The sequence below is a fragment of the Neovison vison genome, chromosome 10 (assembly GCF_020171115.1).
Source record: "Neovison vison isolate M4711 chromosome 10, ASM_NN_V1, whole genome shotgun sequence".
NCBI lineage: Eukaryota > Metazoa > Chordata > Mammalia > Carnivora > Mustelidae > Neogale > Neogale vison.
The window spans coordinates 46,945,279-46,966,372 of NC_058100.1; the positions used below are offsets into that span (position 1 = coordinate 46,945,279).

General features: G+C 36.5%; 1 protein-coding gene across 5 annotated transcripts in view; it reads left to right on the forward strand.

The window, feature by feature from the left end:
• The window catches only part of CEP350 (centrosomal protein 350), a 156,935-nt gene that overhangs the window by 124,902 nt on the left and 10,939 nt on the right, over nucleotides 1-21,094 (forward strand). For all 5 annotated transcript variants that reach the window (XM_044267212.1, XM_044267214.1, XM_044267216.1 and 2 more), the window contains 7 exons: nucleotides 2,337-2,497; nucleotides 5,221-5,357; nucleotides 8,022-8,104; nucleotides 9,329-11,325; nucleotides 12,164-12,568; nucleotides 12,670-12,816; nucleotides 15,673-15,795. In XM_044267212.1, coding sequence (XP_044123147.1) covers nucleotides 2,337-2,497; nucleotides 5,221-5,357; nucleotides 8,022-8,104; nucleotides 9,329-11,325; nucleotides 12,164-12,568; nucleotides 12,670-12,816; nucleotides 15,673-15,795 — 3,053 coding nt within the window. The remainder of the gene's footprint in view (nucleotides 1-2,336; nucleotides 2,498-5,220; nucleotides 5,358-8,021; nucleotides 8,105-9,328; nucleotides 11,326-12,163; nucleotides 12,569-12,669; nucleotides 12,817-15,672; nucleotides 15,796-21,094) is intronic.

Here is a 21,094-nt window from a genome sequence, read left to right on the forward strand (position 1 = left end):
CCACCACCACCATTTTTAGGTTTCAGACAAAAAATAGATTACCTAAAATACAGCTACATAAAACGTTGGTCTTAGGTGAATATGAATCCTACCACCCTTTACTGAGCTTTTGTGGTAGTTGAGGTGCTGTGTGCTTTATTCATCTTACTTAATTTTCACATCAATTCTCAAAATTGGTAGGGAGCAGACACCTTACTGATGACCAGTAGTAGATCCAGAGTTGAAAATGGCCTTTATTATTACGTTATTTTGTGAGTGTTAATCAGTAAATAGTAAGCTTTGCCCATGCTGCAGGCTCAGTATGATGCCACCACTGGTGTAAGATGGGTGTGACTTTACTGAGGTTCCTTAAGTCAAGGGCAAAGAAGTGACAGGAACTTAGACTTCATTATCTCTAATCCAGATATTGGATCATACTATCAAAAAAGACTATAATCCTTTTGAATTTAAGTAAATTCTGTAACTAGTTCTTATGCAATTTAATGTGAAGAACCTGAGAAACACCTGGTTATTAATGGTCTAGTGTTGTAGCGTACATCTGAGTCTTCAGGCCTATATACAATAGTATTTTTTTTAATATTTTATGTATTTGACAGAGAGAGATCACAAGTAGGCAGAGAGGCAGGCAGAGAGAGAGAGGGCGAAGCAGGCTCCCTGCTGAGCAGAGAGCCCGATGCGGGGCTTGATCCCAGGACCCTGAGATCATGACCTGAGCCGAAGGCAGAGGCTTAACCCACTGAGCCACCCAGGTGCCCCTACAATAGTATTTCTATTGCTATTAAATGTCTCACTCAGCATAAATGTGTGAAACTGATAGCATTGCGTGAGTTTAGGAGGAAGTGTGAGGAATAGTCATTTCTATGTAATTTCCATATGTAGTGAAATAAGCAGCATATTTGTTTATTTAATTATTTAAATTTTTGGTGGGTAGTAAATCAAGGTTTACTGAGTGATAGCAAAGTAATGGTACAAAGCTGCTGAGGAGGGAGGGGACCCAAGAAGGTTTCCCTAAGCAGCATCTTGAAATGATACCATTTTCATAGCATGTGTGTGGCACTTGTAATGAAATGTCTTTTTCATGATTTTGCTGTGACTGGGCATCTGCTTTGTGTGTAAAGGGAACTATTGGGAAGAAAATAAGATTTAACTAGCTTCATTTCATTTATTTTAAATATTTTAAGAGCTTCTAAAGAAAGGTTATAGCAGAGTATATTTCTTTTTAATTTCTGTTTCCTTTTATGTGGCATTAAGACATCATCTGATGATTTATAGTCAGTTTAAAATGACAAAATTTCAGGGCACCTGGGTGGCTCAGTTGTTTAAGCCTCCGACTCTTGGTTTTGGCTCTGATCATGGTCTCAGGGTCATGAGATCGAGCCCTGCGATTCAGCTCTGCACTCAGTGGGAAGTCTGCTTGGGATTCTCTCTCCCCCTCTCCCTCTGCCCCTCCCCCTGCTTGCATACACACTCTTTCTCTTTCTAAAATAAATCTTAAAAAAAAAATAAAACGACAGAATTTCAGGGTGTCTGGGTGGCTCATTACTTAAGTATCTGCCTCTTGATCTCAGCTCAGGTCTTGATCTCACGGTTGTGAGTGCAGGTCGCACATTGGGGTTTGTGCTGGGAGTGGAGCCTACTTTAAAAACAACAAAAGACAGAAAATCAATTTGATTTTAATATGACTTAAAAACTATTAACAACTAAGGAGAAAGGCAGATAAATATGATTATCTTGTCATTGGGAAATAATTCCTTAAAAAAATGTCCAAATTTTACTAACCTAAAAATTTTTCAACTTCTAGTTGCTTATCTCACCAAGAAGGGGTACCTTGAGATCTTATTTGCAATTTCAAATAGGATAATTAGGAAGTGAAAAAAATAGGAGGAAACCTTCCCCTCCACCCCACCCCTCCCGCCCAATAGAGATTTAGGGGAAAAGAGAGGAAATGTAAATCACTAATAAATTTTTTTCAAAAGCTCAAATTCCTTAATTTTAAATGTTAGATCAACTTTATTCAAGTTTAATATCACATTGCATCTTTTCATGAATAATATAATTAATAGTTATTGAATTAACTCTCCTTTCTTTTAAAGATTTATTTATTCATTTGAGAGCGAAAGAAAGGGAGCAAGGGGGCCAGGGGCAGAGGGGGAGAGAGAGAATCTCAAGCAGGCTCCCTGCATGTGGAGCCTGATGTGGGGTTCAATACCAGGACCCTGAGATCATGACCTGAGCCAAAAGCAAGAGTCAGACACTTAAATGACTGAGCCATGCGGGTGCCCTGAATTAACTATTCTTAAGTTAAAACTAAGTAAGAGATTTTGTATCTCTTTCAGAAACAACATCCGACCAAAGTGACATTGAGGGTAGGATCAGAGCCCTAAAGGATGAGCTGCGGAAAAGAAAATCAGTTGTGGACCAGCTAAAGAAGGAACAGAGAAAAAGGCAGAAGGAAAGATTGAAAGCCCAAGAAGCCAGTCTGATCAAACAATTAGAGGTGAGACACAGGAAGAAGGGGGTTCGATATCAAGGCTAATGTGTATATGAAGTCTGTTTTTAATGTTGTTAATAAAGTCATGGGTTAGAATTTTTCAGTATTAGTGTGGTGCCACATTTTAACCTCTTTCTAAAAAATCTGTGACAATCTAAAAACATTAAATTAAATGTTAAAATAATAAATATTATATCAATTATTAAGTAAATATTAAAATCAAGTGTTAAAGGTTTTTTTTCTAAATAGACCTGTGAAAGGTTGATATCCATGCCCTCTGAAGCAGAGAATCATCAGATAAATAATTAAGGAGGGCACGTGTTGCATGGAGCACTGGGTATGGTGCATAAACAATCTTGGAACACTGAAAAAAAAATACAAAAAAAAAATCAGTAATTGTTACTGCCTTTTTAAAAACAACTTGTTTTTTAAGCATGATATTTCATGCCACACAGATTATTAATGTGACTCTTTGTACTATTTAAATGGCTCCAAAACGAAAATTCTAAACTTGACTCTTCCAAGCTTTACCAGCCTTCCCTGATTCTGCCCAGGCTAGAAACCTGGTTTTCATAGCTTCCTTATTCTATTTTGTCCTATCCGTTCGGTCACCCATTGATTCTTTTCTTTATAAATCTTCTTGCTTATCATTTTCCATTCCAACTGCCATCATGCTCTTTGGATCCTCATGACCTCTCTGCATAGCCTCTTGAATGTCCCTGTCTCTGGTTGCTTCCCTATTGCTTGCATACTTTCTGCCAGCCTCATGTTCCTAAACTGCTACATTCATCATAGGATCGATACAAACTTCTGCTCCTCACAAGAATTATTTCTCATGACATCACCAGAGAAGACCATTTAGCTTCTACCTGAACACTTCCAGTAATAGGAAATTTCAAATTTTCAAGGCAATTGGTTTCATTGTTAGACTCTAGGTTCTCTACATGTTAGAAACCTTTTTATTAGGTTTAGCCAGTATTTCTGTCTTTTTATGGTCCTTGTTGTGGTCACACCAAATATGTGTTCCTCCTACCTTTATTAGTTTAATCATCAGATATTTAAATGCCTATTTGTTTGCCAGGAACTCAGCTAATTACTTCACACATGTTCTTCATTTATCCTCAAGCAACAATGTATGGCTTTACTGTCCCTGTCTTACAGATGAGGAAACTGAGTTTCCTCAGTTTCCCTGATACTGAGGGACACACAGCTCATAAATGGTAAAGCTAGGATTTAATATATCTCTAATTCTAAATTTTGTATCCTCACCATTATACTGCACTATCTTCCACATAGTAAATTACGCTATTAACAGTTGTGGAAAAAATAGACAGTTACACGAATACATGCTACAGAGATGGGAACACGGATTGTAATTTGCAGGTGTTTAGAAGTAGGAAAAGTGGCTAAGGTAGAATGACCATACTGGCAAGATCATGTTGGAAAGGACTGGTAAACAAAATTTAAAAATGAAGATCATGTTCAGGACCTCAGAGTCAGACTGATGAGTTTGGCCTTCCAGTCAGCAGTCTTCAAGCCTCACCACACATTAGAATTAATTGAGGAGCTTTTTGAAAAATACAAATATTCAGGCTCACTCCCAGAGGTATTCATTGGTATAGGGTGGAGCCCAGGATTTAAAAGCACTAATTTAGGTAATGAGGATCCATTGAAAATTAAATGAAATATGCTTAGATTGAAAGGCGTTGCTCAAAAATGTTCATTAATGGATATGTCAGCCAGGAAGATCTCTAGAGAAGAGCCATAGCATCCACATCATCCACCATTTTATGAAATGGTTTACGGAGAAAAGAAATGTCTGTACTTAGGTTTTAGAATTATAGTATATGATGGAGAAATACATAATAGATAGCATTTCATTTAAAATCCTTTAGCTTTTATTTAATCGCAGATGTAGTAAATCAACTACATTCATGTAAGTATAGCTTTCAGAACAGAATTCAGAAGAAGGTAATATGGATAGTGCAAGTTGTAAAAGTAGGGATTTTAGCCCAAGTTTTAGGGATCTGTAGCAATTGAAAAGCATCTGTAGGTTCCATTTAGTCTTAATATTTATTTATTTATTTATTTATTTTAGTCTTAATATTTATTGACAGCCTATTTGGGGCCACACATTGAGTTGGTACTTAACATTCAGTACAGAGAACAAATAAAGAGAATAAAAAGAGAACAGCTGTAGTCTCAGCTAATGATGTAAAAGTAGGAATTTTAGGCCAGAAAGTTAAGAAATACAGTAGATGAAGGGCTTCCCTTAGATTTCGTCCAAATTAGGATTATGCACTAGTGATAATGAATAGGAATGGCTGGTAACATTTTTTGTAATTCTGAGCTATCCTATTCTTAACCACACCCTTCCTTCTTCCTAAGGATTTGTATTCCCAAAAAGGTGCCATTTAACTCAGCATCATGGCTAAACTTCTTAAAAATAACATGGAAGTATTAGGACAGCTTTTAAAGAATAATTACCTGATCAGCTAAAGAAGTTTTTTAATGTGGCAGAACCTGAATTATTGGTTCATAGGTATTAAATTTCTGTAGAGTGGAGACTGTCATTTCCTGATTGATTTAGGACACTGGTAACCAGGAGGAAGATTTTTACATTACATCTTCTCTATTTGAATATTTTACTGTAAAATGTACTACTTTCTAATTTAAAATAGTTTTTTAAAAATTCTGTATAGTGACTCCTCTGATTTTTCTAAACTTAGTCATATGATGAATTCATTAAGAAAACTGAAGCAGAGCTTAGCCGAGATTTGGAAACATCACCAACAGCCAAGCCTCAGATTAAAACGCTCTCCTCAGCTTCTGAAAAACCCAAGATCAAGCCCCTTCCATTACACAGGTAGAAATTTGTGATAACTTATCTATATTCTGCCCTGTTTGAGAAGTTTGTGTAAAGCATAAAGAAAGACTTTTAGTAAAACTATCTTTTAAGTAACTGTGAAATTATAGAAGTAAAAATATTGGTTTAATGTTTTCACTGATTTATGTATGATACAATCACAAATCAAATGTATAATAAGGTACAGATTTAAAAATATATTTTGAATTCTGAAATCTGGTGGTTGCAATGAAAATAATATCCTCCCGTGTTGCTAGTAGTAGCATTGTAAGTCAATACAGACCTTTTAAAAAGCAGTTTGCCAGTGTTTCAAAAGTAAAGACAATCTGTAAATTTTGACTCAGTGATTCCACTTCTGAATACCTAGCTTGAGAAAATACGGGCTATTAGAAGTCTCTATTTGCATGAATATGTTTATCATAGCATCCTTTATCTTAATACAACACATTGGAAGCAATCTTTATGTCCAAAAATGGGTGACTAGCCCAGTAAATTATGGTTCTTTCCAGGGATAGAATATTATGCAACCAGTTAATGCAAATACAGAAGAGATTAAGTAGTGACGCTCGAGTACATAAGATCGTGCATTTAAAAAGTCAGGTTGCAATATTTAAAATAAATTTTAAACAGTGACTGGGGGTAGACAGTCAGTGGGGACTGACAGATTGGGGCATCTCAGAGAGAAAGGCTTGCATGAATGACCAAAAGCAGTAAGGAATTTGGCATATCATAGAAATTGAGCGTATTCAGATGTTGCTAAAGCTAGAAGAGACTGGAAAAAAAGAAACCAAACTCTGAGACCTTGAACTCACTCGTTCTTAGTAATTTCTACTGCACTTTTCTGAAGAGGTGAAGACTTTGAAGGTTTTTAAAGAAAATGTCTAGGGATTTTTTTGTCTGTTACAGAAGTAATGTAGACTCAATATCATTAATTTCACATTACCCGAGTTTGAATCCTGGTTCCAATACCAGCTAGCTATTTAGTTTTGTCAGGCAAGTTACTTAATCTGTCTGTGCTTTGGGTTTTTTTAAGAGGGATTTATATCCCTATAATAACATGACTAATTAACTTGTTATGAGAGTTAAAAGACTTAACTTAGAACAGAGCTTAGCATAAATTAACACTATGTATTAGTTACTATTATTATTATTTGTTATTATTAGAATACTGAGAGAAGCAGTAAAAAGAAGAAAAGTTTAAATTATATACCCAACTACCTGAAAATTGCAAACGTCAACAATATGTCTTATGCTTAGATTTTATTTTTTTCCATTATATTATAAACTGTAAATCTTATTTTTAGATTTCTACATAATATGCTATTACATGCTTTATAGTTTTATTAACTAGGCTGTTGGAGGATTTTTAACAAGAGAATGATGTAGTCACACAGAGAGATCTTTCTGACTGTAACTACTCTGTGAAGGAAAGATAGGAAAGAGTAAGCTTAGAAGCAAGGAGAACAGGAGTCTAAGCCAGGCCTCAAATAAAAAGTGGTTATAAGAACAGAGATAGGAGATAAATTTAGAAATATTTAAGAAGTGGGGGGCGTTTGGCTGGCTCAGAGAGTAGAGCATGCAACTCTTCATCTCAGGTTTGCAAGTTTGAGCCCCACATTAGGGGTAGAGTTTACTTTAAAAAAAAAGAAAAAAAAAGAATTCTTAAAATTTCTTAAGAAACATTTAAGAAGTAGACTTGACTAATTAAAGTGCTAGATAGTGAAGCAGGAGAAATGTAGAATGACTCCCAGGTTTTCTCTTAAGCAGTTGGTTGGGTCAAAGTTCCATTAACATAAATGGAAAAATCAGATGTTCTTTTGTGGGAAGCTTATGATTTTGGTTTTAGAATACTAATTGTGAGGTGCCCATAGTTCACCTGAGGGAAATTATCCAGAAAAGATATCAGGGTGAGATATATGGGGATGGTCAGCTAAAGATGGTGGTTGAAACCACAAATATAACAATATCACCCAAAGAATATATACATTCAGAGAAAATAAGAGGGATCCAAGTACTAAACATGATAAAATAGCATTTAAAGGCTTTATAAAAGAGACAGAAGTAGAAGGCAAATACTGTGACTTCACAAATAAAGAGAAAGCAAGAAAATGAAGAAGGTAGCTAGCTCTTCCTGTTAACTTATAGAGTAAGAGAAGACAACAGCAGGATGTGGAAGAATGAAGAATTGAGGGTCAAAATTTTGAGACTCATAGCATCCTTATAAGCTAAGGGGGAAAAATCTCCAGGTTGAAGGGCCAAAGATTATAGGAAAGAGAATGTGTATAATTGAGGAGTACCATTATTGAGACTGTGGAACTGTGTGAGATTTTAGGAAGAAAGAGATTCAAATAATCAGCTTTGAATAAGGGTGAAAGACATCCCTTTTTCTTTCTTGCAGATGGGAAGAAAGGCTAGGAATATAGATATATTTGTAGGTGGGAAGTTTGGCAGTAAGAAAGTTCATGCTGGTGGTCTCTGTCTCACTGAAAGAAGCAGGATTATCTAGTCAGAGTGATAAGGGCCAGAAACAGGCTTAATGAAAGTGACGGAGCAGGGCGCCTCCTGTGAAGGAGAAATTGTTGTCTAAGACTTGACTGCTTTTTGTTACCAGTTATTATAGTATCAGCGGTACATTTATTTCTACTCGTTAATTTTCTGTTTCAGATCTGAAACAGCAAAGAACTGGAAATCACTAACAGAGTCAGAACGCTCCAGAGGATCATTGGAGTCCATTGCTGAACACATTGGTATGTAATTAGAAAAAATAATTGTGCTTTGTCTACGTAGACTAAGGATTTATCCAAGTGCCTACACAACTCTACCTCTACAGCTTTTGGATTGAAAAATAAATTTCTTAAACATAATAATTATTGAAGTTTTAAGTTACTTTGGTATCTTAAAGTGATTTATTCATTATATATAAATTTTGTGAATAAGTCTTTGTTGTCCCAGATTTGTGATAAAAAGTGAAGCATGAAGACATTAATCTAAAATGGATAAGTGTATCATTGGCAGCATTAATCAGATTTTATAACTGAGTATATATTTTTTAGCCTATACTGTTGTTCAGAGTTAAGTGGTCATATATATTTTTTTCAACTTAATCGAAAGAAAGGTAAGAATTACTGAAAATAAAGTACAATTCAATGAGAAAATAAAACTGATGCATAAAAAAGCCTACTTACAGGCAATGACAAAATAGAGATTTGAATTAAAAACTTGTAATTCTTGGTTTGTTAGCTCATCACATCTTTTTTTTTTTCTTCTGCAATTTTAGCTCTTAAAATGCTATTTTTGGGGTGCCTGGGATTGAGCTCCACATTGGGCTGTGTGCTCAGCAGGGAGTCTGATTAAGGATTTTCTCTCTCTCTCTCTGCCCCTCCCCCAACTTGAGTTTTCTCTCTCTCGCTATCGCTCTTCTCCCCACATAAATAAATCTTTATTTAAAAATGCTGTATTTGCAGAAATAGTTTTCTTTTTTCTTGTGTTTTTTTTTACATCTGAGAGCTTAGTTGAAGTCTCCAGGAAAATCCATTCTTCTCGAAGTATATATAGAAATATATTTGTCCTTCCTTCATTGTTTTTCTATATGAAATATGTATGTAATATCCATCGTACAATTCTGGTTTTGCTTTTTTCTTTTTGAATCATCATTTTGTTTGACTTCAGGATGATCGTGCAAATCAGTGTCTTCATAAACTTAGAGCCATTTTTCTTCAGTTTATAAGTTAATATTTTTAAGAAATTATTTCAAACTTTAAATTTTCAGTCATTCTAAATGTTCTGGTTATTGTTGGTACAATATGTTCTCTTAAAGGAAAAATTTACTTTTATAGTAACCAAAACAGATGATAGTTATTAACCAGAATTTTTTCCTCATCAAGATTTGGCTTTTATTTAGCCTTTGGTTCTAGACGTTGAAAGATTATAATTAAATCATTTTGATAATGATTTTTTTCTTTTCCTTTAAGATGCTGCATTGGCAGGTTCTGAGAGATCGGTATCAGAAAGGTCTTTATCTGCATATGCAAAGAGAGTGATTGAATTGGATAGACAGACAGAAGAGCATTTTCATACTTCATCTCCAATTCTTAGATCATCAAGGAGAACCAGAGCAGAATCTGGAGATTCTCTAGAAAATGTACCTTCATTACCTCTTCTCAAAGAATTGAATGTCCCTAATAGAATTCTGGATGTGTCAGATGCCCAAGAAGACTCTAGTCAAAAATCAGAAATACAAGAAGTAGACTATACAAAACTGGAGGCGAGTGTGATTGAAGATGCCTGTTCGAAACAATCCGGGAAGTCTGATGTCTTACTGAAACTAGACCTGGAACACGGAGATTCATCTGAAATTCTTTCAAGGAAAGATCTTCCTTTAGATTCTGTAAATGTTCAGAAAGACTTAGTTAGATTAGCCATTGAAAATCTTCATAGAAAGGAGTTGAAAGAGAAAGAGTCAGACCTAGATACGGATCATAGTCCAAACATCCAATCAGAAAAAGACATTCCGGAGCAAAAGAATATAAAGGAAAGGGACTTGTCTTTGTTAGAACATCTTTTTGCTCCTAAAGAAATATCATACTCTGAAGATTTTGAAGTGTCTTCTTTTAAGAAAGACATTTCAGCTGAATTATACAAAGATGACTTCCAGGTGTCATCTTTGTTGTCACTCAGGAAAGACTCTCAGTTTTGCAGAGACAAATCACAGCCAACTGGGAACTCTACAAGTAGAGCCATTAGCTTTGGCAGTGATGATGAAATCAGTGAGTGCCTCAGTGAGAAAAGCCTTTCTGTTCATAGCAGTATCCACTCAGAGAGGCTGTTGGAACTCCAGTCCCCTACTGAGCTTATGAAAAGCAAGGAGCGCGGTGATGTAGAGCATGAGCAGGGAGTTATGGAATCCCCTTCCTTCATTTCAGTTTCTGTGGCAGATGAGTTACATAATTTCCACATTGGTGATAGGGTGTTGATTGGCAATGTTCAGCCAGGAACTCTTCGATTCAAAGGTGTGACTAGTTTTGCTAAAGGATTTTGGGCTGGAGTGGAGTTGGATAAAGCTGAAGGAAATAACAATGGAACGTATGACGGCATTGTATACTTTGTGTGCAAAGAGAAACATGGTATTTTTGCTCCTCCTCAAAAAATATCTCACATTCCAGAAAACTTTGAGGACTATGTAGACATAAATGAAGATGAAGAGTCTTACTCAGATGGACAGTATCAGTACTGTAATCACGAACAGAAAGATAGAGTGGATTCAAAGTCTGATAGAGAAAAGGAAGCAGCTAAGTATTTTGATGAGAACTCTCTACCTAATATGCATGATATAGAAGCCTCACTTGATAGAAGCCTTAAAATAGAAACAGAAAACATTCAGGACATTTCTGGGGTACTTGAAACCCATGTTCACCAGCAGTCTTTGGTGGATTCACCGATCTGCTCAAAGGAAAACAAAGACCTTGTTTCTCCTGCCACAGAAAAGGTTTCCATTGCTGTAGAAGGTGATATTTTAGATAGTAATTTCTCTGAAGAGTGCAAGAAGCAACAGCAGTTTACAGAAAAGGAAGAGAACCTATATCCCGAGGTGTCAGAAAAGCTTTCTACTCCGCTTCTGGATCTTTTAACGAGAGAAAAGAACCAATTGGAAGCCCAGCTGAGGTCATCACAAAGTGAGGGGGAAAAGTCAAAGCAACAGCTAGAAAAAGTCAGTTTACTGACAGACAGTTTACTAACAGTCTTTGTGAAGGACACGGTCAGTCAACTACAAGAAATCAAAAAAGCTAGGAATGAGAAAATCCAGCTTAGCAATCAGGAGCTTCTTGACGATGATCAAAAGAAAGTACCACCCCAAGCCCTATCCCCAAATCTTGAGGAGCAGTCATCAAGTGATCCAGCTTGCTTCTTAAGGTCTGAATTGGAAGATGAAAAAGAAGAGATTTCTTCACCAGATATATGCCCCAGACCTGTAAGTATTTTATCTAGACAGAATGTCAATTGACTTTATCTTTGTAGCGCATTTTAATTCTGTAGCTACTGATAGTTTTTTTTGTGATGTGCTGTTTATTAGATAAAAATCATGTACTAGTTCTTAAAGGCCTTGTTGCTGTTTTTCTGTCTGAAGTATAATTGTCCTCTGTTATGTCATGGGTGGTCACTATAGGGTTGTCACAAACACTAGCAGCTTTACGCTGGATTGGTGACCCTCAGGTGCTCTCCACAGGTTAGAGTCCCTTTCAGATTCACTGAAGAGATTTATTCCATGGAGCTTCCTAGTGGTTCTCAATCCAGTTCCTTTTTTGTCTATGAAATTATTTGTCTGCGTAGCTGCTCAGTTACCCTGTGGATATTACCAGTTGTGATGTTGATTCTGGTAAAACTGAAATATATCCACTATGACATATACTCAGACCGTCAGCTTACTTAGGTTGCCCATGGACAGTTGAACAAAAGTAATGATTTTGAGTAACTTGAGCCAGATAATCACAAAAGGTGAGAAATTTCCTATAAGATTTCCATACCCCACAGACAAAAGAGTCCCTCAGAAACAAAATGATGATTCAAAAAGAAAAAAGCAATCAATAAACATTTTATAAATTTCAGTTTATCTTATGTAAGCACAATTATGGGATATAGGATATTTTTTTCTTAAATTGTTGATTAGTAGTCACCATAATGTTTTGCTTATAGGGAAATAATAAAATATAAATAATATATTCGGTTTATCTTTTTAAAAAAAAACAAACCCAAATGAGTGATCTGAGGTCACTAAATGGTGCTCTATTTGAATGGTTCCATTTCTGTAGGAGAGTCCAGTATTTGGTGCCAGTGGGCAGGAAGAACTTGCGAAGAGACTTGCCGAACTTGAGATCAGCCGGGAGTTCCTGAGCGTGTTAGATGATCAAGACTGGTTTGATGAAGACTTTGGTTTGAGCTCTTCTCACAAGATCCCCAAAAATAAGGCAGAAGAAACAATTGTACCTTTAATGGCAGAACCTAAAAGAGCTCCCCAGAAACCATGTGAAACACTATTGGCAGTCCCACATACTACAGAGGAAGTAGAAATTCTTGTACATAATGCAGCAGAAGAACTCTGGAAATGGAAAGAATTAGGTCATGATCTTCATAGCATTAGCATTCCTACAAAACTGCTTGGCTGTGCCAGTAAGGGTCTAGATTTAGAAAGCACTAGTAAAAGGGTCTACAAACAGGTATGTAACGTGGAAGGATAATTTTAATTTTTAAATTTATCTCCATTGTCTGAAATTTGGATTCTTAGCCATTTTGATTTGTTTTATTTTTCTCTACCAAGGCGGTTTTTGACTTAACAAAAGAGATTTTTGAGGAAATATTTGCAGAGGATCCCAACTTAAATCAGCCTGTCTGGATGAAGCCATGTAGGATCAACTCCAGTTATTTCCGACGAGTGAAAAACCCAAATAACCTTGATGAAATCAAGGTAAACTGCCAACTAGAAAGTATCTCCTTTGTTTGACTTGCTCTTCATTTATGCAGATTTATAAATGCCATAAAAAGGAGGTACCCTTTTGTATTATTCGCCCTCTGTCCTCAAGGCCTGTTGCATAGGAGGTATTAAATAAATGTTTGTTGATTCATTGAATCCATAAGCAGTGGAGGGATGGGGGAGAGGGAATCTTGAATCCTCAGGATTTTGCAAAGCGTAATTTGAACAGTCATTTCCTATATACACATAGTTTATAATACTTAAGAAAAAATTAGGAAATAGATAACTTATTGTGATTCATTGGAGTTTTAGGTAAAGTTTTTGGCAATTTAGAGATAGGTATTCTAGGAATATACCTGAAAACTTGTCATATATCAAACATGCCAGCCCTAGACAGATGTTAACCTTTTCATCTTTGATTTTGGAGGTTTCGTATTAGTAATGTGGCTTTTAAATATGTGGGATAGTAATATGATATATAAAATATAGTATTTGTTTCTAAGATGTCCCTGAAAAGATTAAGCCCTGAAGTTACAGTGACTCCCAACAAGACTTTAGAGTCTCATTGGTAGAAATCTCTGCCTGTTCACATGTTTCTTTAATATATCAAAGGTTATATTTCCAGTTCAGTGCCTCTCAAATGGTAATGTGAATATGACTCATCTGGGGATTTTGTTAAAATGAGGATTCTTACTCAGCAGGTCTGGAGTAGGACCCAAGATTCTATGTTTTTTTTTTTTTTAAAGATTTTTATTTATTTTATTATTAAAGATTTTATTTATTTTTTGAGACAGTGAGAGAGAGCATGAGCAAGGAGAAGGTCAGAGGGAGAAGCAGACTCCCCATAGAGCTGGGAGCCCGATGCGGGACTCGATCCCGGGACTCCAGGATCATGACCTGAGCCGAAGGTAGTCATCCAACCAACTGATCCACCCAGGCATCCCAAGATTCTATGTTTTTAACAGGCTCCTGAGTGATGCGAATTCTGTTGACCCTAGAACCACTCTGAGTAGCAAGGCTCTGGAGTTGTGTTTTCCAGACTTCATTTGATCACGGAAAGCTCATTTTCCCTATAGCTAGCATACCTCCAACTATAGTTGATCCTTGAACATCGTCGGTGGTTAGGGATTCCAACCCCCTACTCAACTGAAAATCTTTAGCTACCAGAATAGCCTACCAGAAAGCTTACCAATAACATAGTTAACACATATTTTGTATATATATTATATACTGTATTCTTAAAATAAAGTAAGCTAGGGAAAAGAAATGTTATTAAGAAAGTCTTAAGGAAGAGAAAATACATTTATGGTACTGTTGATGTATTCACTGAAAAAAATCCATGTATACATGGACCCACACAGTTCAAACCCATGTTGTTCAGGGGTTCCCTGTAGTCATCTTACTGCTGGATTTTCTTAGTCATTGAGGAGTGTATGTGGTCTATTAAAATACAGTAGGGGCGCCTGGGTGGCTCAGTGGGTTAAAGCCTCTGCCTTCAGCTCAGGTCATGATCCCAGGGTCCTGGGGTCGAGCCCCGCATCAGGCTCTCTGCTCAGCAGGGAGCCTGCTTCTCCCCCTCACCTCTCTCTGCCTGCCTGTCTGCCTACTTGTGATCTCTGTCTGTCAAATAAATAAAAATAAAAATATTTTTTAAAAAATACAGTAAAGAACATACACAATATTCTGATATATAGTGTGGAAGCATTGCCTAAGCAGTTTAGTCTTTTTTTTATTCAAATATAATTAACGTATAACATCATGTTATACAGCTGTACAATGTAGTGATTTGATATTTGTATCTGTTATGGAAAGGTCACCATAACAAGTCTAGCTAACATCCATCATCACATATTGTTTCAAATTTCTTTGTGTGATGAAAAATTTTAAGATCTGCTCTTACAGCAATTTTCGAATATACAATACAGTATTAACTATAGAGAGCTTTTGAAAATATTTTGTACACATAGAACATCAACAGATGTTTATGAGATGCAACGTATGCTTACATCGAAGTTCGGCAAGCTATGGCCCACAGACCAAGTGCAGCCTACCACCTGTTTCGATAAATGACGTTTTATTGGACCACAGCCACACCCAGTTGTTTCAATATTGTCTATGGCTGCCTTCCTGCTAGAACAGCAGGGTTAAGTAGTTGTGACAGGGACTACATGGCCCACAAAGCCTAAAATTTTTATAGTCTGGCCCTTTACCGAAGTTTGCTGACCCTAGCTTAAATTGAAATAAGTAGTACCCCCCCCAAAAAAAGTTTTCAAAGATTAATTTGATTCATTAAAAAAAAAAAGACTTTAAAATTATTTTCAACTTTGAGAAATAGAGTATCAGAACCTCCTGGGGAGCTTTTTCAAAACGCTGGTGTACTGAAGTGTTGATTAGTATTTTTTTAATTCAACATACTCAGTCATGGTGCTTCAAAATGAACTGTCCTAGCCAAAGCCTGTACTTTGCTCACATGGCATTGTTTCCAACATTTATTTGCGATTTTTTCAGGTGCAGAGATTTAGTTTATGCTTCCTTTAGTAGTTTTGCCAGCTTGAAGTTAGCTGATGGTGGGTTCTTGGGTAGAGAGGACTCTAAAGTGATTTTTCTTTGCAGATTCATCAGTGAGTTTTACTTTTGTGTGTTGTGTAAAAACAAAAATTCTTTAAGTGGATAAAGTATGAGCATTTGGAATGCTCTTGTCTTCAAAATGCTAAGTGGAACAGTAAATGGAAGAATTTGTTGTGATTTTTTTATTATAAATGTCATATTCTTAGCATACATCTCCATTATCAGCACTAATTCCCAGGAACTTGGTTGTTTGTGTTTCATTCCGTCCTCTTATTTTCACAGAACTTCATAGCCACAGAAGTACTCAAGTTGTTTAGTCTTAAAAAGGAGCCAAACCACAAAACAGATTGGCAGAAAATGATGAAATTTGGAAGAAAGAAAAGAGATCGAGTGGATCATATCCTGGTCAGTGCATATAACTGAAATATTTTTATTTTTATTATCTCTTCTAAAATCAAGATGTATTTAGAGTCTAAGAAGAAAGGGAAGGGGGCACCTGGGTAGCTAAGTAGGTTAAGCGTCCAACTCTAGGTTTTTCTGCTCAGGTCATGGCCTCGCAGTTGTGGGGTCGAGCCCAGTGTCAGGCTCTGTGCTCAGTGTGAAGTCGCTTCAAATTCTCTCTCCCTCTCTTTCTCATTTACCTTCTCTCAATAAAAAGATACCAGTGTAGATTCTGGGTCCAGATTGCCTGAGTTTAAATCCCTTTTCTGCCACCTACCTGGTGCGTAATCTTGGACAAATTGTCTAACCTCTTTATGTCTCATTTCCCTGTCTGCAATCTACCAGTACAATTATTAAGAGGATTAAATGGATGTATAGAAGAGTTCCCTGTATATAATTCAATAAATATTAGTTGTTACCATTTTGTCATCGTTATTATCCAGAATGTTAGCTGGATAATATTTATTCCATTTTGAGATATATTTTTTTAGCATTAGAAAAATGTTTATCAAGGTGTTTTGGCTTGGTGTGTTAAGCACCTGACTCTTGATCTCAACTCAGGTCTTAATCTCAGGGTTGTAAATTCAAGCCCTGCATTAGGCTCCATGCTCAGCCTTTAAAAAAGAAAAAGAAAAGAAAACTGTGTGTCAAACAAAATAGAAAGAAAAAGGAAAGGAAGAAAAGTCTTTCTTCCATAAAAGAACATTAACTAATTGCAAACTTTAGGAAACTCATTACTTCATTCAGGTTTTATCTCCGAACATTTTCATTCTGGACTTTCTGTCTTGTGTATATTTATATTCATGTAATGAAAATGGGTGTAATACTTAAATTAACTCGTTTTCCCCAAGTATATGCCTTCCCATTGCTTCCATTTGCTCAGTAACAGCTACACTAGGTAAACATTTATTCAGTGTTTTATAGCTTGCCATTCCTTTTCAGGCTTTTTTCATGCATGAAAAGAGTGGCAAACTATAAAACATAATAATTATATGAGGACTCCTGTTATTCTGTTTTATAAATGAGGAAGTTTAGACTCAAAGATATTAAATGACTTGTCCAGCAAATGAGAGCCAAGATTTTAACCAACTAGTTCTTTGTAGATCCTTGGGTCTCAAGAATAGAAACTTGTTCTCCTATTTCAACAGTGGCTTAAAGTTTGAGTTGTGGTTAATTTCCATAATTTTACTTCCAGCACTTCTTTAGTAATTAAGAAAGCATATCAGGGGCACCTGGGTGGCTCAGTTAGTTAAGTGTCTGCCTTTGGCTCACGTCATAAGCTCAGGATCCTAAAGTTAGCCTCGCCTGGGGCTCCCCGCTCAGTGGGGAGTCAGCTTGCCCTTCTCTGTCTGCCCCCTCCCCTGCTACTGCTCTGTCTGTCATTCAAATAAATAGATAAATAAATTCTTAAAAAAAAAAAAAAAGATTTTATTTACTTGAGAAAGAGCACAAGTGGTGGGTGGGGGAGGGGCACAAGGAGAGGGAGAAGCAGACTCCCTGCTGGGCACAGACCGGACCTGGGGCTTGATCCCAGGACCCTGAGATCATGACCTGAGCCAAAGGCAGACACCAACTGAACCACCCAGGTGCCCCTCAAATAAATAAAATCTTTAAAAAAAAAAAAAGATGAAAAAACTATGTGAAGAAACATTCATTTAGGGCGCAGTTGTTAAGTGTCTTGCCTTCGGCTCAGGTCATGATCCCAGGGTCCTGGGATTGAGCCCTACATCAGTCTCCCTGCTCAGCAGGAAGCCTGCTTCTCCCTCTCCCATTTCCCCCTGCTTGTGTTCCCTCTCTCATTATGTCTCTCTCTCTGTCAAATTAATAAATAAAATCTTAAAAGAAAAAAAGAAAGAAAGAGAGGGGTGCCTGGGTGGGTCGGTTGTTAAGCTTCTGCCTTCAGCTGAGGTCATGATCCCAGGACCCTGCTTCCCCCTCTCCTACTCCCCCTGCTTGTGTTCCCTCTCTTGTTGGTCTCTCTCTGTCAAATAAATAAATAAAATCTTAAAAAAAAAAAAAAAAAAGAAACATTCATTTTCCTTCTATCAGTTAAACTGATCACATCCTCTATATCTCAGTGTACACATTTGAGTGGAGAACTGTGCTGAAGGACTGATGTGACAGTAGTAAGCAAGCCAGGAGTAGAGCCTACCTTCATGGCTTTTTGCTGCCAGAAACTAGCCATTGATACATAATTTACACACGTGTGTAATTCTAAATTAAAAGATAAAAATAGAGGAATGGGAGCTGTTGTAAAAGCATAAACCAAGGAAACTGATCTAATGAGGATGGTCAAGGCAGGCTTCCCTGAGGACATTTGATCTGAGATCTTCAAGATGAATAAGCATCACCTGAATTCTAAGATAGAAGAACAGTTCAGGGGGAGCAAACCACATTCGCCAAGCCCTGAAATGAGGAGGAGCATGGTTTGAGCTGAAATGTTAGTGGTTGGAGGTGACAGGAGATAAAACTGGAGAGGTAGAGTCTGTATTCTTCAGTGCTTTGTAAGCCATGTTATGGATTTTGGATCTTATTGTAAAAACAAGGAGTTTAAGAAAGAAAAATTACAAGATCAGATTTCCAGTTTTAAAAATGCTGGGAGAGTGGGGCGCCTGGGTTAAGTATTTGACTCTTGATTGCAGCTCAGGTCATGATCTGACCATGAACTCTGACCAGAGTTGTGGGATCGAGCCCCGTGTCAGGCTCACTGCTCGGTGGGGAAATGGCTTGTGATTCTCTCTTTCCCTTTCCCTCTGCCCATCCCCCCAAATAAAAATAAATCAATCTTAAAAATAAATCTTAAAAATGTATCTATGTCTATATCTATATCTCTACCTCTCCAAGGAGATGCTTCAAAAGAACTAAGTGTGTGGTGGAAAACAGACCAGCTAGATATATATTATATAGAATATATATAGAATATAGAATATTCTCTCTATATAATTATGTATGTATATAATTATATAATATATAAGCTAGATATAGCTTATATGGCGAAGGTGGCTGTTTTTTAAAGCAGACCTTCGTAGCTAAGTTTCTTTTGAGTATGTGTCAAAGTAAATGAGGAAACTAGCATTGTGTGCCAGTTGAAAATGACACGGAGAATAAGGCCCTACTACACATGGCCTCTAGCTAGTTATAGACAGCTTTGCCTTCACATGGTTATAGAAATGTCATCTTAATAGTGAAAGGATTAAATACACTGGAGTGGGAGGAGCAATATGGAGGCATCTTCTAACTTGAATTATTAATCAGAAGTGACAAGTAATGTATCTCACAAGTGAACAGTAAACAAATTGGTTTGTGGCTCTGTGTTAGATGTACCAAACAGTATACTGTCTTTGGACGGCAGAGGCTTCCAACGGTGCCAGATAGGGTCACTTAAAAAGTAACATCTGTCTCTCCAGCAGTTCTCAGAAAATTCTCAAAAAAAATTACTTTTTATTGTATAAGATTATTATAGCTTGGGTGAGGGTAACATCTGTATATAACAATTCAAGAGATTTCGGAGTTGGGAAATAGGAACACATATATTACGTGAATATCTCCTTTGCTGGTCATAAAATACTTGTCACCTTCCTACAGAGAGAACCAGGCCTATGTAACTTGTTTCAAGAGTTTTTCCCCCACTCTTCTTAATATGCAGCTAAATGGTACTGTTAGCTCCTTGAGTTAATTATTAAGAAATACTAAATAAACTTCCCTCCCACAGTTAGACTCAGCCAACCTCACATTTGGAGATCTTGATGTTTTTGCACTTCAGAGAGATTGAGATTCAAAACAACAGTTCTTTTAAAAGATTTATTTATTTTAGAGAGAGAGAGAGAGAGAGAGCACACATCGCACATGCCAGCATGGGAGGAGGGCCAGAAGCAGAGGGAGAGAGAAACTTAAGCAGACTCCGTGTGGAGTGCTGAGCCTGTGCAGGGCTGGATCTCAGGATCGGACCCGAGCAGAAACCATGAGCCAGCTGCTTAACCAACTGTGCCACCAAGGCACCCCTCAAAACAACAATATTTTATAACATGTGAACCAAAAATTCTTCCCTTAGTACAAAAGAAGAATCATGTTTATTATAAAATAATCAAGATCATTTTAGAAAATTTAGAAAATACTGATAAATCAAAAGAAAATCATGATAATCTCACCATCTAGATAACTTTTAATATTGTGATGTATGGTCTTATTTAGACAAAAATTTTTTTTAAACAAATGAGATCATCTCTTTTTTGTGATCTGATTCTTTTTTCTTAATAAAATGAACATTTTTTTTTTATCTTGTCACTAAGTGGTCCTCTATTTTATATCACTTTTAATAACTTTATACCAGTTTATTTTCCTAGAAATACAGTAATCCATTGAATGATTGTACCATTATTTAACCAGTCAATAATTTTTTTTGCTCTTTTAAACAGTGTTGTAATAAACACCTTGCAGCATGAGATCTTTGTACTTATTTCCAATGATTTCCTTAAGATAAACTCCTAGAAATAGAATTGCTGATTAAAAGTATATGCAGAATATTAAGGCTTTTGTATGTGTGGTCAAATTCTTCTCCAAAAGGGTTGTACCGATTATACATACTCACTAGCACGATACAAGAGTGGAGGTTCTCGCCTTTGCCAGTACTGTTTACTGATTTTCAAATCTTTACCAAAAGAATGAGCTCATTCTGCTCTAATTGTGTCATTAACATGGTTAATTTTTTACCTGTTTATTGGCTATTCTAAATCTCTCGCATGTTTAGTATATGTGCTGTCGAAACAGGCACTCTTTTGCGTGTTTAATCATGAAATATTTCACAATTCGAAAACAGGACAGAAACCGGTTTCTGCATCCCCCTCTTTAATTTAGTCCAGTTTCTGTCTTCCTAAGTACATACTTGGAATTAGTTCATTAATCTCACTTACTTAATGTAAGGTCTTTGTCTGCAAATGCTTTATTTCCGCTCTTACTCTTGGATTACAGTTTACATAAATATTGAATTCTAGGATGATAGTTCTTTTACTTCAGCAATTTGAAGGTACTTTTTTATTAATCTGACATCTGTTGTTGGTCTTGAGAAATCTGCCAACAGTCCTTTACGGGGAATCTGTCATTTCTTCTTGGTTTCTGTTGGAAGATTCTTGTGTGTTCATTTTACAGTTTCTCTGGATATGTCTAGATGTGGATTTCTTTTTTTCCTGCTTTGGACTCACTGTGCTTATTAAATCTGTGGATTCATATCTTTACTGAATTCTGGAAAATTCTCAGCTATTGTCTC